We start from the raw sequence: 24,530 nt of genomic DNA, 5'->3' as shown, positions 1-24,530 counted from the left end.
CACTACAGAAGATCATTCTCTTCCACCTCCCTTCTCTATTCTGGCACTCCAAGAAAAAGGTTCCTCCTCCACCCTGCCCTTGCAGCAGCTCCAGTGCTTGCTTGAGCCTTCCATAAACCAGATAAATTCACTAATCCAGCAGAAGTCTACCTCCCACATTCATTTTTTTTTCCCTGCATTAGTGAGATGTATTGGCTCAGGGAAAGAATAAGCAAGTGCCAGAGCTCACAGGTAGGATCAGAATATTCCCTTTCAGTAGAGGTGAGCAGTTATATCAGATCAGCTCATCCTACACCTTCACGTATAGCAACTTTTGCTACTTGCTCTAAAACATCACCACCATAACAATGTTTTAAAAGAAAAGGAATTACTCAGGTCCCAAAGTTCAGAAAAGAATTCTCTAAAGAATTCTATCACTCAAAATTACCATATAAACCTGTACGCTTGGTGTAGCCTATTGGCCGTAGTGAACACTCTTCTTATTGACCTTTTAATGTAGAGCGTATGATGCTTATATACCTATCACACAGTTCCAGGGACCTGCCCAGGAGAGATCCTTAAAACTTAGGCTTAAATCTGCTTAAACATCTAACCTAATCTGTAAGCATTCCACTTTCTAAACCTCCATTTAGAAAGAACTAATACATTCTCATTGAACTGGTTATTTAACTATTCTTGTCCAACAGATAAAAACTATTAAGCCTGTTCATCATTAGGAGTAGATACGTTGACTTTATCTACACTATGTCTGGAGACAGCAATGCACATGGTAATATGGAAGGGGAAAATTTTTCAAAACCCTTTGCCAAAACTTCGTAATACCAATTCCTTAGACACAGCAGTCTCCCACAGCAGAGTTTAGAGGTTTCCAGAGACTACAGCGTAGAAGTGTCAAATATCACTGGAGTTCCTGTAAGCAATCTCTACTAAATGCTCCAATGAAGGGATGGTATTTCTCACTAACCATGAGGAGGTATCTCTTATAAGTTCAACATGCCTCTTGTGTACTGGTTCTCATCTTGAAATTTTCCCTCTCTCTCTTCAAACTCATTTGAGGAGAGTTTAAAAGATTCAGCCTTCCATAGAAGTTGAGGCCTTGATTACAGACTAACCAGTAAACTAGCAAGTTACAGAAAAGGGTAACATCTTGCTGCCATGGTCCAGCGAAACCAGCGACTGACACAAACTGAAGCCCTGCATGAAGCTTTTTGCATTCTGACACAAACAGGTGTGCTGTGAGTAGCCTCTCTTGCTGAAAATTAATCTATTTTCAAAAACTGTTCTTGGTTTTCTAATCTTCTGCTGATGCTGTCCAAGTTCATACACAGTGGGTCTTCAGGGGGGAAAAAAAGGCTTTTTCACAAGAGGTTGTTGCACAGTTACACAGTCTCAGAACTTAAGTGGCCAGGTTCAAACATAACTTAAGGTGAATCAGCTGCATACCACATACTAGGATTAACTAGGAAGTTAATCCCCAAATGCTTGACGAAAGATAGGAATTTCTGCTCGATATATAATTGCACTCAAATCTAGACTGATTACAGACAGGATAGACAACCAAGCAAACCAAAGTGTTTTGTTCTTCCTTAAAACAGACTCACCCCCAACAATGGCTGCAACAAGTCCTAGACTTTGCTAGAAGGAGAGCAAAATACTTCTTTGAAAGCCCGAGATTTCTAGTGAGTCTATGAGCAGTGGAATTTCTGCAGCTACAATATTATCAACAACAGATGACAGTGATACTGATGTACACATGTGAAATACCTCTTCAGCTGTTACAGATCTCTGGCATGCTCAATCCCACTTCACAGGATGTCATGTGTCTTGGAGCTAAGCAATTCCTCACTATTGTCTTTGTGAAAAATAGAAGTAGATTCCAAGTTTTAAAATAGACCAGAATCTGCTGAATTAAGATACTTATTATCTCCTAAGGAACAACTGCTACAAATAGCAAAACTACTGGTCAAGCAAGAGATAATTTGTCTCATCTGTTATTATTAAGCTGCAATGAGGAAGATATTTAATTGGATTTTGCCATTTTGCAGTGGCCTCAAATGAGGTAGAGAAGCCTCCACAGACTGTGAAGACCAAAGTGTTGTATTGTTCTAGCGATGATTACAAGCCTCAGACAGCTACTATGACTTGATGAACAAATACTCAAAGGTGAGTATTGTGCATACTAAACACCATAATCCAGAGAAAGAAATAATGGAAACTATATGGAACTTGTTGGGGGTTTTTTTTTGACAAAGGTATACAGGGCCTTGAAACACACAACAGGCCTTAGATACAATCTGCTCTTGTGGACTATGCTTAATCTATTCTTATCTTGTGCTCTACTCATTCTCTGTTGGAGACTGAATACTACACTAAAGGAACTTTAATCTTGTCTGGTACAGCAATTCATAACAAAAAAAACAAGGAAAGTAACCTGCTTTCCTTTGTGACATACAGGATAAACTCCTTTGGCTCTTGGTAGAAAAACAGATTGCACCTCAAATACCACGAGACATTTTTGTCAGGGGAGAATCTGTTCACACACTGGGTAGGGAGATACTGACAAAGTACAAACACAGGACTGTATAAAACAAACCAGTCCTGCATCTCCTGGAGCTCAGCAGTATGTAGCAGCAAGGCTGAACAGGAAGATTGAAGACCATTAGTCTTCTACTTCTGATTAAACAACTGAATACTATTTTGAGGTCTCAGGTGGGTAACACAAAGGTGAGTAAAGGCAGCTACTAAAGATGACAAATCTTCTGTTTTCCCCGTTTGGAAGCACTGATACATCTGGATTTGTGAAGAGCCTGCCTTCTGCTGCAGATGAAGTCTGTGCTATGCTTTTTTGGGGTAGAATTATAAAATCTTGTGCAGCAAGATGGGGACAGAAGTAAAGTACCTTAGAGAAAAGTCCAAAGAGGACAACACTGCTTCATTTTGTCTGTAAATTTTTGTACTTTCTGAGGAAACAAGCTTAATGAACAATTTAAACAACATAAAATTCCCATTTTTCTAACACTTCACAGCACTGAGATCTCTTTACAAAGAGGAATATACCTTTCTTTTACATGTTGCTGGGGCAGGGAAAGAAATACATACACACAAGCAGAGCACCATAAAAACCATTCTCAAATTTGAGTTATAATGTAAAGCAAAGTCCGATCTTTCCACACTTCAAAAAAATAATTAAAGAAAACACCGTTCCTCGGTGTTACAAAAGACCCTCTGCTCTTGCTGAGTTCTGGAAAGAACTCACACTTCAGCAAAGCTAACAGGGGTATGGAGAAGACAAACAAAGGGTTAAAATAGCTGGTCTTCTCTGATGGCACCAGTCTGATGGCTGCGGCCAAAGTTTGTTTCTTACTGAACTATCCCCTCCCAGCTGACAAACTCAATTTACTAACTATGTGAAGAGAGAGAACTGTTGTTTGTATTCATCAGTTTCCAAAAAGACCATAAAAATGTGTTTCAGCATCCCTGGTAGTCACTGTGTAAACTGCTAGGGAATCAGACTTTGCTTTTTTTTGCCAAGTATTTTACACATTTTTAATGTGTATTTTAGATGGCATAATTGTTAAAGCTAGTAATTGGTTTCTTTTTTTTTCCTTAGTTCCTCCCCTCAAATGTAATAATCGATATATTCTTTGCCAGGGACTGGGTACATACTAAGAAAAAATGTTGAACGTGAATGCTTTGAAGTAATACAGGGAGTACATTCCTGTCAATGATAAACCTGAGGAGAAATTTTAAAATTTAAGTATTTCTGTATAGTGTCTGAAATATTCTGAAAATGAAAAAAAAAATACAATTATTTTCTGGCAATTCCAGAAGTCTGAAACTGAGATGGCAATTCACTTACCACAAAGAATAAAGATGGCAACATGAACTTGAAAATCTCAAATACTTGCCACCTAAAACTGTTACAGACAAGATACGTTGATGAAAGAACTTACAACACTTGTGCAGTGTAAAACTGACAATGGTTAAACTAAATCACTTCCCTTATCTGTCTCCACAACTGCCAGGATAACACCTATAAAACAGATACTCAATCCGAAAGGAGCCCTCTCCATAACCACTATAATCGTTAATACAGCAAAATGAAAACTAGTTTCACTTGTACTTTCATTAGTCTAACATGATATATTTTCTACAGAACTACTGCCACCATGAGTCAAGTCAGACATAAATCCCATTTAGCTTTTCTCAAAGTCAGAATGGCTATGTATCATGAATTTTCAAACTGCTATGCAAAGCAAGATGTTTCTAAGTGCTCAGTAATGGTCCATTAATCTTAATAATCTGAATAATTAAACAGAAGCATATCTGGGAGAAACAACAGTTGTGACATTTAAAAATATTTCTTTGTGTATCTTCAGAGTATTGTGGGGCTTTGCTAATGCCCAATTTTAGCTAACTAGTACATTATAGCATAAACAGGTAGGCAGCCACAATTCCACTTTCAAAATATTACCCAAATTATAATCTGTCACTTGGAGATACTACAACTGCAACAAGCAGTTTAGCACCTTTCTTATCATTTTAATGCACTGAACAGAAGGCACAAGAATTTCAGTATTCAATGTATCATGGGTTTTAATACTGAATACAAGCCGGGAAGTCACATGCAATTTTAAACCTGTTTTTGCAGACAAGAGACTTCACTGCTAGACAAAGGTCATGCTAAATTCAAGTTCTCCTTAACTTCTCAGTCAACCATAAACTTAGAAGCCAGTATGAAGACATAAGAATCTCTGCTCATCAACTTAACAGGTATACTAATGCCTATGCTTGGAGAAAGGCTAAAAGAACAAGTGAGTCCTATAAACTGCATGTAGGCCTTCAATTAGAACACCCCATTTCCAAGACCACCTGGTTTACTTGCATCTACTTCTTTGTTTGGTGGCTGACCCAGAGGAACTTTTAAATGCAATAAAATACAGACACTTTGAGGCAAGGGACAGAAAGAACAAGAAAGGCATAGGACTAAGGCCACATCCAAAAGTCACTCCCATTTACCATGTGGAGGAAAGTGTAGAGGCACTGAAGCAATCTAAGGCTACCAGTGGTACTCAAAAAGGTCACTGAAAAGAAGAGTGAATCTCAACATGCAATATCCTGACTCAATTTTTCATTTTTTTCTCCATTATTTTGAAAGCCAAAATAAGGCAAAGCGAGGCTGTAAATGTACCTCTATAGAAATACAATGGCCTAAAAAACCCACTGTGTAATAGGGCTATAATTATTTCAGTAAAAATAACTCCCTGTTAATTGTAGAGAACTCGGGGAAGACTGGAAAGGTAGAAGGGTAGCACAAAACACCACACACTGACCTCTATCTCTCGGAGTTTGGCACGCTTTTCTTCACTCATTTCTGAATATTTGACTGATGACTTGGATTCAGGCATTTCTTCCTTAATAGGATTGGAATACATGTGTTGCTCTTCTGACTTAGAACTCTGAGTGTCTTCCTCATCTTCACTTTCTTCTTCTTGACTTTACAGAAAACATACAGAATTAACTGCTATATAAAGACAATTATCTGTTACAATATTTACTATCCCTCCTACTTAACAAATTTCAAAACCAGTAACTAATCATAGAAACTTAAGTAAGATTATGTTACGTAAAAGTCTGCAGCTACAAAACAGTCTCCATCTGAGATAGCTATCTTAATATTTTGATTTAAATTGTTAATTTTATTACTCAGATAATCTATACTTTTCATATAAACAGAGTGCAAAAGAATTCTTGAAATTTATGGTCACCAAATCCATATCTAACTCACCTACAAAACAAGTCCACTACTTCAACAAAATCTCTAAGCGCTGTAATCATGTTCTTTAGATATAATAAGTTTTATAAAAGAAAAAAATTTACTACACTTTTGCTTTTTGGATACAAACCTAAGACACGGCAGATATTCAAAATTATATTCACAGACTGGCCGCTAGAGTGCTGCAGGACTACATGCAATGCAGTAAGATATTTAAAGCATTACTAATACATGCTCTCAATTGCCTAAAGAACAAAGCAAGAGACTAGGCAAAACCAAAAGATGTCATGGAGTCTATTAACATCCAAAGAAACACACACATCGGGACATTATTCACTGTGTTTGTCTCACCAGCAAAAGTCAAAGGTTCAGATACATTCACACATATCTGACATCAGGATTCCAAACTGTAAAATACTACCACCTTAGTTCTTACTATTTGACATTATCAGACCAGCATCAATTTAAAGATGATGGTTAAGAACACTACCAAATGGTGTAATTTATTGGGTTAGAAAAAAATTTGGGGGGCTGAAGGCATGCTGAACTAAAATCCTGATTTTTCTCCATTTTCTTATTTTCCTACTTTCAAAATTTCATTTTTGTTCTGCTGTTATAATACATATATATCTTATGGGCAGTTCCAAAGACACTCAATCTTAGAGGCAGAGAATGAATATGTTTTCATCAGAATGAAAAAGTATTTACTTTTGAATTTCTTCCTCCTCAGATTCTTCATGTTGGTCAAAAAGCTCCCACTTAGAAGTAGTAACAGCTAGAAGAAACAGTAAGATAACTTTAACAGAAAACACTTTCACTAACCTGAAAATTAGCATTTGTAGCTATAATTACCATGTGATAAAATTTACCAGCATCTAGTACTTAATACAGACTTTCTATTTCCTATAAATTCTCAAAACTGCACTTTAACAGAATATTTATTACTTACAGAACTATTCACTTACATTGCATATCATGTTTCAGAAAATCCTTCAAAAGCAGCCAAGTATTTGTCAGTTTGTAAAATCTTATCTTCCAAACAAATATTTAGAAAGCCTGCCAGCCACATACACAGATTTTTTTTCCAGTATTTATTGTTAATGAAGTGGAAATTATTTTTAAAGATTGGTAGGTGACTGAAGTAGAATAACAAAACCAGAATACGCTATTTTCCTTCACTGAAGTTATAAGCAAAAAGAAGTTAAAATTGAAAATCCTACTGTGTTACTACAGAAATCATATTAGCACTTTTAAACAGATCGAGATCGTGAAAATAATCACGAAATGGGTAAGTGACATTAAGGTTCCAGTTTGCTTAGGGAAGTATTTTAGTTTAACATATACTTTAAAGCTAACCTTGAGCTTCCAGTTCTGATTCATCCACTGCTTCCCACTTCGAAGGGGCAACTTTAAATATAGGCTCATTCTTCTTTGAGTCTTCAGCTGCATCCACTATTGGAGAAAAACACAGAAAAATAATTTTCAAAGCACTTAAATTCAAACAGAAAAATCCTAATATAGCAACCAGATTTAAATACTGAGGCATATTATACAGTTTTATTATTTCCAAAGGAAAGAAATTAGGATTTGGAACCTGATGTGCATAACATCAGACGACACCTACTGTGTCTCTGAAGCCATTACAGTCTAAAAGAAGTTTTATAACTAAATCTTCCTAGAACAAATTGAATCTTATCAATTCAACATTTTACAAAATCTACATTCCGTGTTAATTCTTGGCTGTACTCAAAAAAAAAAAAAAAATCATCATCAAAAAGTGAAGATTCAAACTCTAAGTAACGTTGAAACATTTCATACAAGGAACTCCATCAAGATCGTCATCCAGTGATTTAATTGGGACTCCATCCAGATCATCAATAGGAGCAGCATCAATAGGAATTCCATCCACATCTTCTAGTGGAGCACCATCAAGCTCTTCCTCAATGGGAGCACCATCAAGATCATCTGGTACTTCCTGAAAGCAAACAATGAATTATTTCAAGAACAAATAAATCTACATTGCTTTTCTTCTTCAATTATCAATTTCTTTTTAAAGAGTAGCTTTAAAAATACCTAAAACCCAAACAACTCAGCTTTAACAATTTTTACTACTAAGTACGGTTGCTTATTGCAGAGGAAAAACACCACAATATCCTCCTACAAAAAAAAAAAAATTCAAGGAAGAACCTGGAATTTGTCCACAATGTACTGGAAGCTTTGCAATACCTATATTCAAAAGAGGAGGTATGAAGCTGAGGTTTAGCTTGAAATGAGCCAATTACAGTTGGATAAATTATACTTCCTACATATGAAAGATTCCCTGAGAACCAGTAATTTGAACAACTGCCAGAAATCAACTGTTTAGCAGGCACACAAATAAACAATAAATACACCTATGTATTCTAACTTGCTAGGTATGGGCACTGTCCTCCATAGAGGCACGTTCACCCTGCTCTACTGCTAAGGGAAATAAGCTAACCTTCCAACTACACTGTAGGTCTCCCTCCTGCTGTTCTGAAAAGCACGCTTCCACAGTTACAAAATGAACTTATCCTATACATACATCCATTTATTAGTGTCCACTGTCTTGATTCTCTTAAATAATATTTATACAGAACTGCAAACAGATCAGTAACACTCACTGAGTGTTAATGGTGCTCTGAAAATTTTAAGTATAGAGCTTCAAAACACTGAATAATTTATACATCTTACTATGCAATAAATAAAACTCGCTACATATCATGTTTAAAATAGTCTCTAATAAAATTAAAAAAAACTATACAAATGCTGTAGCATAACTAGAAAGTTAGCAACTTACTGTTCTAATGCATCACAGCAAAGAACAAAGTAGAATATGACCAGTGTAAATGATCTATCACAGCCCTCCTCTCAAACTAAGAAAGCTCTGATGGCTCTACTACATCCAAATGTGACACACCACAAGAAGAAATGGGATGATCCAGGTAGCCAGGTGACCAGCTATTTAGAACTCTCAGAAATTAAAACTGATGCCTGAAATTCTAATGCAAAGTTCACAGATACTACAGTGTATTTCCAATACCATGGAAATAGCTGTCATTCTGCACTAGTCTTTGCTCTGAAATGGTTTCACAGTATAACTTTCCCACAGCAACTAATCTACAAGCAACAAATGCATAAGCAGATTAAACAGTATTTGCACTGAAAATATGTTACACCTGTATTTATGAGCAAGAATTCAGAGGAAAAAAAAGGTTTGTTCACACTGAGATAGCAAATTAATCCTTGCCAGCCCTATTTTATATTTATACATTTTTCCTCACCATCTGCTAGCATCACTATCAAGGTCACCTACCTCTGTTTCTTTATCTTCCATAATATTTACAAGCCCCAAGAAAATATTCTGTAGTTTGATCAGAAATGGTTCTGGATATATTGCCCAGTCTTCCCATGCTCGGAAGCACGTCATTACCCGTTGCTAGAAGCAATAGGAAAAAAAATGCTAATAAATTTGCATTAAGAAATTTTAAGTGATCAGAAATACACCACAGAGAACTACTATTGTAGACAGCTATTCCTAAGCAGTTCCATACTGGAGTATATTACAATGATACCGTGCTGAGCAAGACTAGTAATTTCACAAAAAATATGTATATAGGAACTACTTTTTTAAAAATCTCACTTGGGCCCTTTAAATTCCTGTTGCATTATCAATTTCAGCTGTTCATATCCCAATAGTAAACTTCATTCTGTCCAGATGTTCTAAGCAGGTGCCTCTAATAAATGTAATAGAAAATATTTCCCCTCATAAAATAACTAAAATTAACACTGTCTTATTCATATTACTGAACTGAAATTATGTTCTGACTTTCTTTTTTTTGTAGAAGTATATTTGAAATGATGGGCTTCATCTCAAGCTTGACACATTAAATGTAGCTGAAGACATGAATAAAAAAATCTACTGCCTGTCTTTACCATATTAATAAACAGTTTTAAAATATCAGATAACTAAAACTGATTTGCAATCTAGAGCAATTGGGAGCAGAGAAGGTAGAACAACCAGAATAGAGACATTAATGCAAAAAAACTAGCTACACTCTAAGCTTTGTATTTAAAGCTTCTGATTTAAAAAAAAAAAAAAAGAAAAGAAAAAAAACCAGAGGCATCTTGAAAACAGGAGAAGGAAAAGCTGGGCTGAGCATGAGAATGATGAGAAGCAGAGTATCTCAAAAGTCACTCTCAACTACGCATGGACAGGCTTGATTATCAGACCTCAAAAAATAAACCCTATCACAAAAACATTAAAAAGTAACTTTATGCTGTTATGTCCAGCAGTTTCTTTCCACACTGAGCAGCCGAAATTTATTTTTGAAACTGAAATATAGGTGGTCCAAAAACAATCAGAAAGCTAGAAGGCCTTGTTAGCAATTCAAGTACTAGATAGATATCCTCTCAACTCAATTATACATCTACTGGTACACTTCAGCTGTTAGATGCTAATTTTTTTCCTTAATTTCAAATCTATCTTTACAATAGAGAAAACTTAAGTGTTTTTTTTTAAAAAAAAAAAAGCTAATTTAGGAATCTTGAGGTCTAAAGCCACCTATCATAGTATGCAATCTCTTGTGCAGGAACATCTATTTGACTTCTATGTCATATAAATAACAATGAAATACATACCTTGAAATTTTCAGACTGTAAATGGCCTTGTATTGTACGGTAAGTAGCATTGAGATCAGAGAATATCTGACATAATTTTGTTTCAAAACTAGAATTAAACATATACATTTCTTAGTTAAACTTTGTAATATGTTTTCTGGACATACATAATTCACGAAAATACCTGGGACACAGGACTCAAAAGCACAAGGTTCTGATCCCTATAGTAGCCATGACGTGAACTATAAAACAAATATGATTACTGTGTATTAAATCACCTCAGACAACAACAGAACTGTGAAGGGAGATCTTCACATCTGCTGCAGTCTCTTTATAAAGCCTGGAAAGATTGGAGGAGGATAAAAGAAGTTTTACAAACTTATATACACCAAAAGAATCGTCTCAAAATTCAATTTGTATTTCAAAAACATTCTTAGTTACATTTCTATTCTAATTTACTCAGTGAGGCTCTCAATGAAAGCACAGTGAGTAACAGCTGCCTAGCTCCCATTGAGCTTATCTCAATGTGCAAAAAATAAACTGGCAGAGCAAAGACACACTGCAACAAGAAACATCATCTGCAGTCACTAGAGTTTTGTAACATGCTGAATATCCCCCATCATGCTACCACAGCATTAGAGACTCCAGGAAGTAGACACAATCAAATGTCCAAGGCAGAGTACCTTTGTCCTGTTTAGATATTTTTCCTAAATTCTGCTCAGCATCTTAGCAACAAAGTAAACGGTCCCTTTTTAAATTCTCCAAACTTCACAAAGAATTAAAAAACAATGAAAAAAATTCTATTTCAAAAACTGACTTCTTCACATGGACTATTTGCTATACCATATCTCGAATACTATCTACAGGCTCTCTTTCTGTAAAGAGGCACATGAATTACTCCTACCCCTACGAGGTTCCACGCAAGTGGTCCCTTGCATAGGGCATATACACTTCTTGCATTATAAAGCAACCATGTGCACTAACATGCTACATCTGATACATTGTCATCCAAAGAGATTAAATGTCAGCTGCTATAACAGTATCCTCATAGAAAAGTGTGAATTTCTCTACAACCACATTTATCCAGAGATGTGCAAAACTGAAAATAAGGATATTCTTTCTTTTTTTTTTTTTTTTTAAAAATCATTCACCTAAAATATTATACTTACAATTTTCTATAGTAGGAAGCATTGGCAACTTTAGCTGAAGAGTTGTACAACACATCGGACACTAGATATAATCTTGCAATCTACAATAAAGAATGTTCAAATTAAGATAACTCCAGTTTAAATTATCCCGAATATATGCATTTTTCCAGAAAGAATACAAAACAGCTTAAACTATTTAGAAGTATCAAATTAGAAATAAATGTAATACAGCCATATTGTTAATAAACATGCTAAGAGGCAATGAGTTCCCTGTTATGCTACAGGGTATTAGTCACTTTAACATGGTATTACGTAGTACTACAAAGGACAAATCATGGCATTCCAATTTTTATTGCCTTGTTTAAATAGACTATTCCGATATTTTTATCTTCACAGTAAGGCAGAACACTATTTACAAGCAGGTTCAGAAAGAACAAAACTATAACAAAATGGCACAGGAAAAAAGCATACTTAAAATTCAAGCCCATGTTTTAATACAAAACCTCAATGATATCTTAAACTTATAAAATAATGTGTGTAAATTATATGCATGTGCTGTTAAGTGAGCTCTTCCCCCAAAATGTAAGATTTATGTAAAATCTCCACACCTTCTTAGGAAGAGGAGTCTTCAGAATGGACAATGATTCTGTAATGCAGTCTACAATTTCTTCAGCAGCTTCCGCATTATTAAGACAGAAAACCATTGCATCACCAATATCATTCTTCCGAGGTGTTAATCCACGCAGAATTTCCTCTAATTTGTCCCTCTGTCTGAAATACCAGGAATTTTAATACTTTCAATATAAAATTAACAGTACTTTGGGGAATTTCCATTTAATGATGTTTTTGATTTTTCCATCTTTAAGACAAAAGCAATTTTAAATATTTCTATAATCTGTTGCCTGACTTTTTTTCAGTGACTCATGAGCATATGCATCCACATTACATAAATAAACTAAGTGCAAAAAATTCCCACTCAAGTCTTGACTACATACTGAAATCAAGGAAAAATAACTGAGAAATACCTAATGCAGCAGATCAGTATCTCTAACAAAGTAATTAGCTTTCTGGATTTACTTTAAACCTAAATCAAAATGGATAAATATAAAGCATGCAAGTAGTTTCTGCTGCAGAAAAAAAAAACATTAGGAATCAGAAAGGTTGTAAGAAGCAATTATTTCAGGTCTTCCCTGATCTCCATATATAGAGAACACTCTCAAAGGGTATCTTATTGAGTCTTTCAAAAACAAGATAAAAAAAATTATATATTAAAACCTCCAGAACCATGACTGGTACAACTACGATGAAAATAACAAAACGGGAAAAAATTTTACATGCTAAGAACACAGTTGGAAGAATAATAGCAAAATGAAGAAAATTATGTATAGATTTTCACTACCATAGCCATCCCCACCACACTTACAATTCACAAAGAACTCTGATGATCTGTCTCTTCCTGCTTATTAACAACTGTTCCCAATTTTAAGTTCTGATGCACAGCATCAATAACTCTAAGATAACTTTAGTTCATGAGATCACAGCAGTGATGAGAAAGGTGAAATATAGCCCCACCAACAGCTATTAACAGAAAATAAGGAAAAATTATCATCTTCCCAATCCCCTTCCAAAAAAGGGCTAATAACAATGGGATTGAAAAGACTCATTGCTCAATGATGACAAATCTAACTAAATCCAGAACATATTTAGCCACAAGTATCATTAAAAAAGAGTAACTGAAAAGCACTGAGGTTGAGTTTCTAAATAATATTATAACAAGCATGAAAACATTTTAGGGATGACCTATTATAACTACAAAAACACAACAGGAAGAAAACATGCAGATTAGCAGTTAAAACAGCATGATAAAGTGATGGAAGTTCGTACTCTTCCTTAAGTGCACCCTTCTTGTTTGGTTCCTCCACAAACGCTTCCGTTTCTTGCTCTTCCGACATCCCATGCAAGTATGGATTCAAGGGTGGTGGCCTCCAAAATGATCCATTTTTGAACATGCGGAAATCTTCTGTCCTCCACTTGGTTGGAGCATCTCCCTACCAAAACCAAGAAGTATTTTTATTTTGGTGTTCTTTCATTTCATCATGCCTGAATTTATGAACTGTCACTAAAATTCTACTTGCCTGAAGAATTGAATAAAGCTTCCATCTATAATATACATGGGCTGGAGTCTGGTTTTCAAATAAAAACCTGAACCAAGAGCAAAGACACAAAACATATTAAATTATTTAGCTGAAGCAAATTAAAGAGAAGCAATAAAAAAGAAAAAAATGTAACCAAACCCTGTTTAGAATCCCACCTCAGCTACCAAGTGAACTCAAGATAGCTAAAATTATGAACACGTAGAGCACAGCTGTGCAGAGCAAGTGCAACCACTCCACGCACATATATATACAATTTGCAAAGCAGTGCAGAATTCCACAAAGGCACTGCGTTTCTCAAAGTTAAAAGCAGAACAAACAGGGTCAGAAAGAACAACTGTGCAGCCCCACAGTAAAGCAGAAGAATTATCAGTGCAACAAGTCACTATGAGAGTAACTGCAACCTCAGCACACGTGGTGCAGGAACTCATGCGGTTCAGTTGCTCAGATCAAATACTAAATGACTTGGAGTTTTCCATCAGTAAACTGTCTGACAGAACACTCTGACAAGATTGGGGGAGGGGGGGAAGCAGCCCGTTTTTAACGGCCAGGGTATTGGGTATTTTGACCTGTGCATTTTCTCAATGCGTATATGAAAATTTTAACAGAGCACTTCAGCCTTACAGCAAATATAATGTTTTTCAAAAGTCATTTAGTGTTTCCCTGAAGAAGTTTTTCAGAGACTGCTTTTCACAAGAAATTTGGAAATTGATCCTTTTTTATTCCACTAACAACAAAGGCTGGAAATTTCACTATAACAGCTGAAGTTTAATCCTATTTGCACTGACATCAAAGAAAAATGACTCCCAGCTCTTGCTAAAGTTCAGAAATTAGGCTCCAGGAAGACTGGATTTTACATTGAGTCTGTCTGGTTTGGGGGAGATTTTTCTTTTTTTTTTTTTTTTTTTAAATGTATGCTACTGTTTCCACTGATGATTGAAAAGTATTCACAAAGGTGTTAAATGTAATTTTATTTATTATATGCAGATTTTAATATATACAAACATATTCTATAGTGTGTATATAGTATTTTATGTCTTTGTATGTACACATTAGTAACAACTGGAGTAAAACTGCATTCTTCTTAATAAAAAGATAGAATAAGTATTTGTACAATTTGTGAAATTTAAATCTGCCCATAAAGATAGAAATAGTAAAAACAACTCTTACTAGTATTTCAGAAATACAAAATATTAGCAACAGTGAAAATAGTGCTATTTCAAATGTAACAAGCACCTGAACATTGGATTGTTGATTTCTCGGTTCATGATCATGGCTTCAAACATAGGCCCTTCCCGTACCACAAACTCTATCATTCGATGTATCAAAGCGAGCAAATTCCTACAACAACAACACAGTTAAAGAAAAATTGACTCAGACCTAACACTATATAAAACTACACTCCACCTAAGATACTACAACTGTGCAGGAGATTATTTTGCTGTATTGTTAAGAAAACTGTATAAAAGGTAAGGTAACATGGAACATATTATAGCCTTGCATCAGAGACACGGGAATTCTAAAACAAAAACATGCCTAGGAGTGGTGGCGTAAGAATTTAAGAGGACACCTCCTTCCTGAATTTCCACAGCTCAGCCTACAACCATCTCTTATTTAGCAGAAGCTTAATAGTACTTATGCATAAAAATGGGCAACTGAACACCAAAGTACAATTAACTATCAAAACCTAAGCCCTCATCTAGTGTCTAGAACTAAGTCCAAAGTGTTAACTACAGAGGAACAACTGGCTGAATATTATGCTCAAAACTAAACACACATACTTTTGAATATTCAACAGAAACTGCATTCAGCTTTCAAACTATTCAAGCATGAAACAAAAAGCAAATAGCCTTCTTGATGCCAAACAGGGCAATGAATTTATTAAATTTAGATAATCTCTCTTTGGTCAAGACACAACTATTGGCACAGAACAAAAAACTGTCTATCGTTTTGTGTCATACCATCCAGTGTTTCCTCCCTCATATGCTCAACTGAACCAAATCACAATTAAAAAAAAAAATTTAAAATCTGTACTCGTTTCATTCAGCACTACATCCTGAGACAGGGAAGTGTGAAATGCACATTTTTCAAGCCACATCTGCAAATGCAGAGCCACTTATAAGCATGTTAACAGGAGACAGTCATATAAGCTTTATAAATAATAGTGAACGCCAGTTTCCAACCTTTTGGGGTTTTCTGGAAACAGGATCCTGAATTTTCAAATACAGATTACCTACATATGTCAAAAGCTTCACAGTACATGTCATTTGAATGTGATGCAAACAAAAAACCCCAGATTTTTATATTTTTAAATTTTTCTTAGATGTAACAAATGGATATTGGCTCTTTACATGTGTCTCATTAGATTTCCTTTTAGTGATTTTTAATTATTAAAATTCAAAAATTGTTACACGGAAAAGCTGTAGATTTTTCTATTACTTCTTAGTAATGAGATGACTGTTTTCTACCATGAGTATTCAAAGTTCTGCCACAGATACAATGCACTAGATTAAAAAAAAATTCCAACTTAAAAACATAGTAATAAGTGTTCTGTTTTATATCACCTAGCATTAATTCTACATTTGCCTCAAATATTACACAAAAAGCCAAACAGCTATCTACAGCTCAGTTTTCCTGTTTGCTTTTTATAATCCCAGAAACACTGTAAAGAGTACACAGTCTCAGTAATTCTATAGCCATTTTATTTAAAGCAGTGTTCTGAAAGTCTAAATAGCAAGACTGTTCTTTTTATATGAACTGTATTTGAAAACATCAGTAAGAAAATAATTCACAATTAGCTGTCAAGCCTCTGAGCTACTACACCCTCCATTTATTTTAAGGCAAGTTCAATGTGACCACTTCTGGCTTCCTGCAGAACCATGCCGTTGGCTTTCATCTAATTTTTCTTTCATCGAGCTCAATAAAGTTGCATAAGAGCAGCTTAGGCTTGAACAAGAACATCTGTTATGGAAAGACCTCAGATGTATGAAAAAAAGATTCAGTACATCCCATATCTGAAATGGCTTTACGTGAATTTCAGTGTATAAGACATAACAACTTCATAGTGAATTTCTCAGGAAAAACTTGATTGTGTATACTCAAGCTTTTCTGTTTAGTATTTACTAAGAAGAGATGTTAAAAATCAGTACTGAAAATCTTCAAAGGATACCAATTAAACATATTATTCCACTGAAGTCAGATGAAATTTCTGCATGATGTGATATACTGTGTCACAGTCTTTGCAGTTGCCATTAGCATCTTTGAAAGTCATCAGGAAAAAAAAAATTTAGAAGTATTTTCAAATACAGTTCAATTAACATGAGCTTTTCTTATCATGCAAGCTTTCAAAATGCTACAGTAAATAAAATGGAAACATTTTTCTTTGAAAGCTAATTACTTTGTAAGCACTGTACAGTTTTACAAGTACTTGTTCTACTACTCACTATGTTTCTCAAATCAAGACTCCTCCTGGTCACCGTAATTATTCATGCCTCTACCCAACAAAATTGTACAGCCCTAAAATTTCATCCAAAATACTAGTGCATTTGAGCATCTATTGACAAATATGTTAATATAGTACTATAACTAGCTTCACAAATCTTTCTTCCCCCCCACACACGCGAAAAAAAAGAAAAAAGGGGCTTTGTGACAATTAAAACAGTGTAGTAAAAAAAGATGATAGTTTTAAGTGCATTATTTTAAAATGTCATTTAGCTTAAGTTGGCCAACAAAAAAGAGTTTTTCAGTTATAATAAAACCACATTTATTGGAGCCGATCGTACCAATGTCTGGTCAAAAACTGTATACTTTCCCAATCCATCCCATGATGTTTTCCTGGTCCCCCGCTGCCGCAGACAGTTCAGCTGGTGTTGCTCACCAAGGCCAATGTCAAAGAGAATTTGGTAATCTTTTGTGCTTATTTACTTTTACAACAGTGTTGTGTTCCTATGTTTGGGAAAAGGTTTTAGCTTAACTGAGCAAGAGTATACCTAGACTAGCGTGAAGGTAGGAGCGCTGAAGGGGACCAAAATGTTACAACACCCTTGCAATACAGAACTACCTTTTTCAGTGACCGAAATTCTTACTTTTACTTGTTGCACATAAAAAAAAAAAAAAAAAAAAAAAAAATCGCAGAAATCAACAGTGAATTTTAACTGAATTGGTTACAAATTGTGTAAGTCAAAAAAAAAAAAAAAAAAAGAAAAAAGTAATACCCACAATCCCCACAGCACTACACTGGAGACAGCTGCATCCTAGCTATGAAGTACTCAGAGGTTTATGTCAAGACTTACACAACATCTCTAAAACAAGCTATTTCAACCTAGTGTTCACTCAAAAAATTATGCTACAACTATTTCTAGTGCTCAAAATAAATGCAAAAGATAATTACTTAAACCTACCCTCACTAAAAAAAAAGAGTTAAGATAGGATAATACGAATGTAAAACACGCACATTTCTCTCAAGTGTCACGAAAGAACCATTGCTCAGTCAAGCCATTACCTTTTCCTCAACATCACCATTTTTCTTTAAAATTCCGAAGGGGAAATTTTCTATATTTAGATCAGTAATAATAAAGAAAAACATGTACCTTTCTGTTGGGATAACCACTTTGACTATGGCTTGCGACAGAGTCTGTATATGAAGTCACATCAGATAATAAACATAGAATATGTGAGTATTGTTAACAAGTAACAAGCAAAAATATACATATGCAATGAAAATACTACACATCTATCACAAGTTTTGCAGGCAATCACTGCTGTGAAGTTATAACTAAGCAATTACACAAAATGCAAATGGTCGTGTCAGTGAACCATAAAGGTTCACTAATTGCAAAGTATCAGAACATTCCTGTCAGAATGTACACTGATGCACTGAATAGGTACTACACTGAACATAATTAAGAAAGGAGTTCTTAAGTTCATGAAAAGATTCTAAACTATGTGACTTGGATCATGTTGGTATTACTTTATTCCCAAGTCTTACAAAAACCAGCCCTAATATTTAAGTGTCATTCAAAGAATCAACAAATTCTTACAAATGTAATCACAAACCAGCTTGGTTTACAAGATACTTACCCTTTAATCGGCTAATATTCCAGAAAAAAGTTTGAAAACTGACTCCGTAAGTAGCATAAAATACTTACTCAATGTCCAGATTAATTACCTTCTACACAAAATACATCAACTCCTCTAGTGTAAAAATAATGCTACCCAAATTAAAATGTAGTATTTTCTCTAAAGAAAACAATTTAGATACTGCAATTTGGCAGCCAACAAAAGGGGGGGGACGGAGGAGAAAAAAATCCAGGGAGCCTGGAGGGGGAAAATTATAGCCAGATTTAAAGCAGCACTAAAATAAATCAAGACCCAATATACTGTACCCTAACACAGACATGAAACAAAGCTTCAGGAATTAAGTAGGTTCCCTTGCTCTACAGCAGGGAGCCACTCAGTTTGTACACTAAGGGCCACCAAAGTCAGCCTCAACAATGCAAATCTATGAAGCCATTGAAATACTGTCACAGATGTAGTATTTAACAATGAGATATGGCCCAGGGTACTGTAAGTTACCTTCTCAAAATCTTCTTTGTTTTTTGGTGGTGGTAACATTGGAGCATTAGGATTCTTCAATCTCTCCCTAGGCTGAGCATTAAAAGGCAGTCCTGACGGAGGAGGCGGGAGGGTATGCTCCATCATAGAAGGCGGAATGTATATTGGATGTGGTGGTATAGGTACAGCTTTACCCCAACCTAGCTTCATTTCAAACGACATAATCATCTTGCCTGAAAAAGTGAAAGTAAACAAAACCAAACCAAACCACCACAGTTACAAACTGGTTCTGTGTCACTCGAGATTTCTCTGTGTGCAGTTTTTAGGTTTGCCTGCCGTGGTTTACTTCTTGATTACATTATTGATTAGTGTACCACACCTATCATGCAAATGAAAGCCTATTACATTAAACATTTTACTAATCTTCCCCCATGTACATTTTCAGGAGACTACACTACACAATTACTTGACTTGTTGGGGGAAAAAAAAATTAAGAAGTTGATATTCAGCACATCAGGATGAACAGAGTAATTCTTACACTATTATTTCTGCACTCCAGTTCTTCAAAATGTTCATAATAATAAATTTCAAATTATGTTATTCAAAACCAAATGTAATAACCAATTAGAACTCACAGAAATTACATAGTGTAAGCCTACTTACTAATGGTACCAAGTAAAGGCTCATTTTGAGTAAGCTATATGCAAGAGCAACCTTTCATTTTTTAATTCTTTTTTTTCTATGATGCTGATTTTTTATTTTCAGGCTCTTCCTGAACTGTAAGGACATAGCTTTCTTCATCACATATTTTTTTCCTTTTTTTCCCAAATAAAAGATAGACAAGATAGTCCATATGCAAAATTACATGTCTGGTGTAGAACAATTACCTCTTCAATATCAGGAATTTAGCCATTATTCAAAAGAACATAACATATTTATCACCAACTATTGATTACATCCTGTGCACTAGTTAAATTTATTCACAAAAAAAGTTTGTTGGTAAACAAATACAGGTAATAGATTCCTTCTTTAAACAGTCTCTTTACATAGGAGAGATTATCAAACATTACCTCCCACTCACATCTTCAAAACAGTCAGAAATTTTACATCTTTACCCACATCAAAAGCCACCAGTATTCCCAGCCCTTGTGTATGCTATAGTTTGATGACATTCAGCTGCCAGTAAGATGGTGTAAACTAAACATCACTGCCAATGTGGTATCTACTGGAGTTACAACCTGCCTACCACCAGTCTGATAAAACAACCTGAAGATATGCTTACAGTTACTCCTCAATATTCCTACAAAGATAATTCCAATTCCAAACAGAGAAATCTGCTTACCATTTAAATTCTTTAATGCTCTTTCAGCATCTCTCCTGTTCATAAAGGCAACAAAGCCACAGTTTCTTTCTCTTGCTCTTTCTTCATCAGTTCTTGGCCACATAATTTTAACACTCGCTAATGGTCCAAAGCGTCCAAATTCTTGACATAACATCTCTTCATTCATCTACATGAAAACAGGTAAAAATTAGTATCTTGCTACTGTATTTCTAAGATACTCATTCATACAATTGTCCAGATGTTGACAATTTTCTGAGTTTCTTGAAAAACAAGACTCCAGTGATACTTCCCCAATGTGATCCATTGTAAAAATAAGAATTTTTTTTAAATTGCATTTTAAATTGAGCACACTCAAATCTTTGAGATATAACCTACCCTGCAGAGAGATATCCATGGAAAAAAAATTGTAGCTGAGCATCTGTGCATCTAGTAACTGATAGTATAAACTCTTAATTTTTGCAGCATTGTGTACAGAGCATTTATTTAAATCAATACTGTCTCCACAGTCACCAACTGTATACCCAGTATATGGGTTTAAACATATGCGTACGATTTAAAGTAAAAAAGTGGGGAAAACTGCCCCTGGAAAAAAATTCAGCTAGACTCAAACATGCCAACACTGCACTTCACTCCCTGGCTCCAAACTTACTTGAGGATTAATGTTTCCAAGATACAAATTTGTTGTACTTGGATCTCCAACATCATGTGACCCTGGTGCATAATCATCCAGTACTACAAGGATGGAGGAAAAAACAGGGGAAAAAAGAAGTCATAATCCTTGCCATCCATTTAAGTGACAACATTACACTGAATGCAAAAAGAATTTATATTACCACCAGATGATCTGTTTCTTCTTGAAGGAGCATCCACTGAATAAATAGAAGAAAAACATAAATAATTTAGTCCACAAATTTTGTAGGCAAAACAAACAAAAAATAACATCTACTTACTTGAACGACGCTGGCCATCTGAATCTGACTGGGGTGGTTCAAAACGACTCAATCTACCTTTTGTTTTATGTCTTTCATCACGCTCCTCTTGTATTCTGCAAAACAAGTTTAATGTAAGTAACAATACCATTTTGAGGTTTTATTCCAAAATTTTCAATTAACTTTAGAATTATGAGAGTTTTTAATATTAAACAATGGGCTTGTTAAAAATTTCCAATTGCCAGTATGTTTGAAGTTCTGTTTAATCAACTAGAATATATCTATCAGAATTATTTCAGCTGCATGCTTCCTCATTCATACTGTCAGGGTGTTTTAATCTCAAAGAAAATTGACTTGGTTTGAGAAGCAGTTCACAAGATCAGAAATAAGAACCGTGTTCTCAAAAAGTGACCTGAATTCCACATTCAACTGCCACAGATCCATTGACCATTCAGATGACTTTTCAAAATGCACACAACCCCTTAGTGTCTATTTCTCTTCCTACCATTTTGTTTTGCCAATTATCAGGCCTAGCATAAAGGACACAGCCAGCATAAAGATGAACCAATAACCAGATTGTATTTGATACAAAAGGGTCAGTACACGGGTGAGCGCTGGGGGTACAAACAAGTCAGTCAGGTTATACATAATCGACATCAATCCCACTGACCCCAACAATGACACCCCACGACCAACAAGGGGGGGAATAAATGGTGAAATGCAGTCTCCCATAGAAGGGACGGGAGACAACCGAGTCAACAAGCCAAACACGTAAGACCAAGGAAGCCACACACTGAATCTCTACACAGCCCACGTTTACAAAAGCCAGACCTGACTGGAGCCCAGTCCCAGGGAGGCGGGAGGTCCTTCCCCAACAGGGAACTCTGCACAGGGCATCCCCCTCACAGACAGACACTGCCCCTGCCTGCAAGTGGTCCCAGCTTTTATCCCTCAGTGGACACCTGACCTTGGGTTACTGAATGCAGACACCTGGGCTCATTTACCCAATGGCTCTCCCTGCCAGGCCGGCCCCACCCTGGAGGGAAGCCTAAAGGCAAACTCACCCCCCCTTTGGGAAGGGCTGTGGGAATCACCCATATGTCAACCTTAATTTGGGGCTCGGGGTTGAAACCCCAACATTTCACTTTTCTAAGCCTTATTCATGCAGGCTGTCACTTTGTAGGGTGACATACACCCCCATATGACTATTTCCAAAACACACAGAATTAATTTCAGTTTACACCTCTAAGGATAGTACTCACACAAGTAACTACTTGGTTCTTTGTAGTTTGGCCCTAAAACCTGGTATGAAGATATTGTGTACCAGGAATACAAGGCTGTCAATTCAATTCACTTACATCAAATAATGATCAGACAGCAGTGAAGTTCAGACACTACTCACAAGAGCCATTTACAGATTTAAAATTCACTACCTATTGTCTTCTAATGCATACAGACTTGTTTTCCATCTCTAACATTAGGGCAAATACACAGCACTCAACACGTGCTGCTCTTTCAGTTGTATTATACTTTCAGAAGCAAAAGAATCTGCTTTTTGAAGCATTATTCAGCTTGTTTTTACAATTATGCAAGCTGAAGTACATCTCTAAACTTGAATTACAAGTCTTATTTCTGCATCAACACAAAAAGCTCAAACTCCTACAGTTCCTTTGGATATAGTTTTAGAGATGCTGACAAAACTTATTCTTCCGGAGTCTTCAATTTGCTAACAATATCTTTGCTACATCCCCATCAAGAGAAAAGTCAACAGCCGGCACCTAAATATCCTCATCCATTACAGTACCTACTTGTCTTGCTGTATCTTCACTAACTTTAACAATGCATGAGACCATGTTAACAAGTGTTCTCATTTACCAGCACCCACTTGCTAATTTATGACAGAATTGCATCCCAAGTTCCACTTGCAAGTAACATACTGACAGCAGCTGTCAAAGAAACAAAGCTAGGTTTCCATTTTTTATCCTGGTAGATGGCTGGTTGATTCAATTATCAAAGCTTCTAGTCACACCTAATTGATCCAAAAATCATCTTCAGTAGCTTTGGAAACATAGCCAGTCATTCACTTACTGGGATCTCTGAAATACTTTATGCAATTTTTTTGGTTAGTTGCTCTGGGTATTCCTCTGCTTAGGAAGGCAGTACCAAATTATTTCAAAGATCACAATCAAACAACTGTGGCATGCCAAGATATTCATTAACGTCAACAAAGATTTAAACCAGCATACCTGGCTTCGCTGGTTTGGTTTTTTTGATCATTTTATAGCCTCTAGTCAATGCTAGATTTCAAAACAGAAGTCCTTTTCAGCAATAGGGTAAACACTTCCTACCATCAATCAGCATAAGAAAGAGCAGAAGTACCAAGGAACACTAGAGGAGTAATTAGATGGCAAACTGATTATCCAGAAAAATCACAGACACCTAGAGCATCAACTAGGATGGGTTCCTACTCACTGCCCTTATTAACTAAATTATACCACCCCACAAGCATTTGGGGAAAAAACCAAAACAAAAACCTACTGTGGAAAACAGCTTAGCAAGAATAATTCTAAATATTGCCTGTAAAAATAAATTAAAACCTGCCATCTTTTTTATTTACAGTAAGAACTAGTCAAACTTACTGCTTTAATTCTTCTTTAAAAAGTTCCAAATTACTCTTTTTCTTTTCCTTCTCTCCTTTCTTCAAAGGCTAAAATTAAAGATATATCAGCCAACATATCAGCAGATACCATGAAACAACACCAAAAATTATACGTATACAACAAAATTTTAGATAATTTCCATGCATATTTCACCCACAGCTTTCAAACCAACTACATGAGAAAGAAAAACAAAACAAAGACGTAAAAACATTAAGACTGAGTGCTATCAAACACAAAGCTATAAAATATAAATAGCTTAAACTAGACTTTGTTACTTATTACAATGAAGCATCTGTGATCAAACACTCTCTCTACAACATACAAATTTAAA

The 24,530-nt window shown here is 35.5% G+C and overlaps 1 protein-coding gene across 2 annotated transcripts in view; it reads right to left on the bottom strand.

The window, feature by feature from the left end:
- Positions 1 to 24,530, bottom strand: part of U2SURP (U2 snRNP associated SURP domain containing) — a 46,552-nt gene that overhangs the window by 7,994 nt on the left and 14,028 nt on the right. Inside the window, exons 7-24 of one of the 2 annotated variants that reach the window (XM_074912688.1) lie at positions 24,179 to 24,246; positions 21,561 to 21,655; positions 21,444 to 21,479; positions 21,260 to 21,342; positions 20,611 to 20,776; positions 19,290 to 19,501; positions 18,305 to 18,348; positions 14,952 to 15,056; positions 13,698 to 13,764; positions 13,447 to 13,610; positions 12,171 to 12,333; positions 11,584 to 11,663; positions 10,436 to 10,523; positions 9,111 to 9,233; positions 7,595 to 7,751; positions 7,133 to 7,228; positions 6,485 to 6,551; positions 5,334 to 5,496 (exon numbers count right to left, since the gene is read on the bottom strand). In XM_074912688.1, the coding sequence (XP_074768789.1) occupies positions 5,334 to 5,496; positions 6,485 to 6,551; positions 7,133 to 7,228; positions 7,595 to 7,751; positions 9,111 to 9,233; positions 10,436 to 10,523; positions 11,584 to 11,663; positions 12,171 to 12,333; positions 13,447 to 13,610; positions 13,698 to 13,764; positions 14,952 to 15,056; positions 18,305 to 18,348; positions 19,290 to 19,501; positions 20,611 to 20,776; positions 21,260 to 21,342; positions 21,444 to 21,479; positions 21,561 to 21,655; positions 24,179 to 24,246 (1,977 nt within the window). Of the gene's footprint in view, positions 1 to 5,333; positions 5,497 to 6,484; positions 6,552 to 7,132; positions 7,229 to 7,594; positions 7,752 to 9,110; positions 9,234 to 10,435; positions 10,524 to 11,583; positions 11,664 to 12,170; positions 12,334 to 13,446; positions 13,611 to 13,697; positions 13,765 to 14,951; positions 15,057 to 18,304; positions 18,349 to 19,289; positions 19,502 to 20,610; positions 20,777 to 21,259; positions 21,343 to 21,443; positions 21,480 to 21,560; positions 21,656 to 24,178; positions 24,247 to 24,530 lie in introns of those variants that run through there. The other variant, XM_074912689.1, reaches the window with a different exon arrangement.

The sequence above is a fragment of the Athene noctua genome, chromosome 8, assembly GCF_965140245.1.
Source record: "Athene noctua chromosome 8, bAthNoc1.hap1.1, whole genome shotgun sequence".
Taxonomy (NCBI): Eukaryota; Metazoa; Chordata; class Aves; order Strigiformes; family Strigidae; genus Athene; species Athene noctua.
This window is presented reverse-complemented; position numbering and strand designations above follow the sequence as displayed.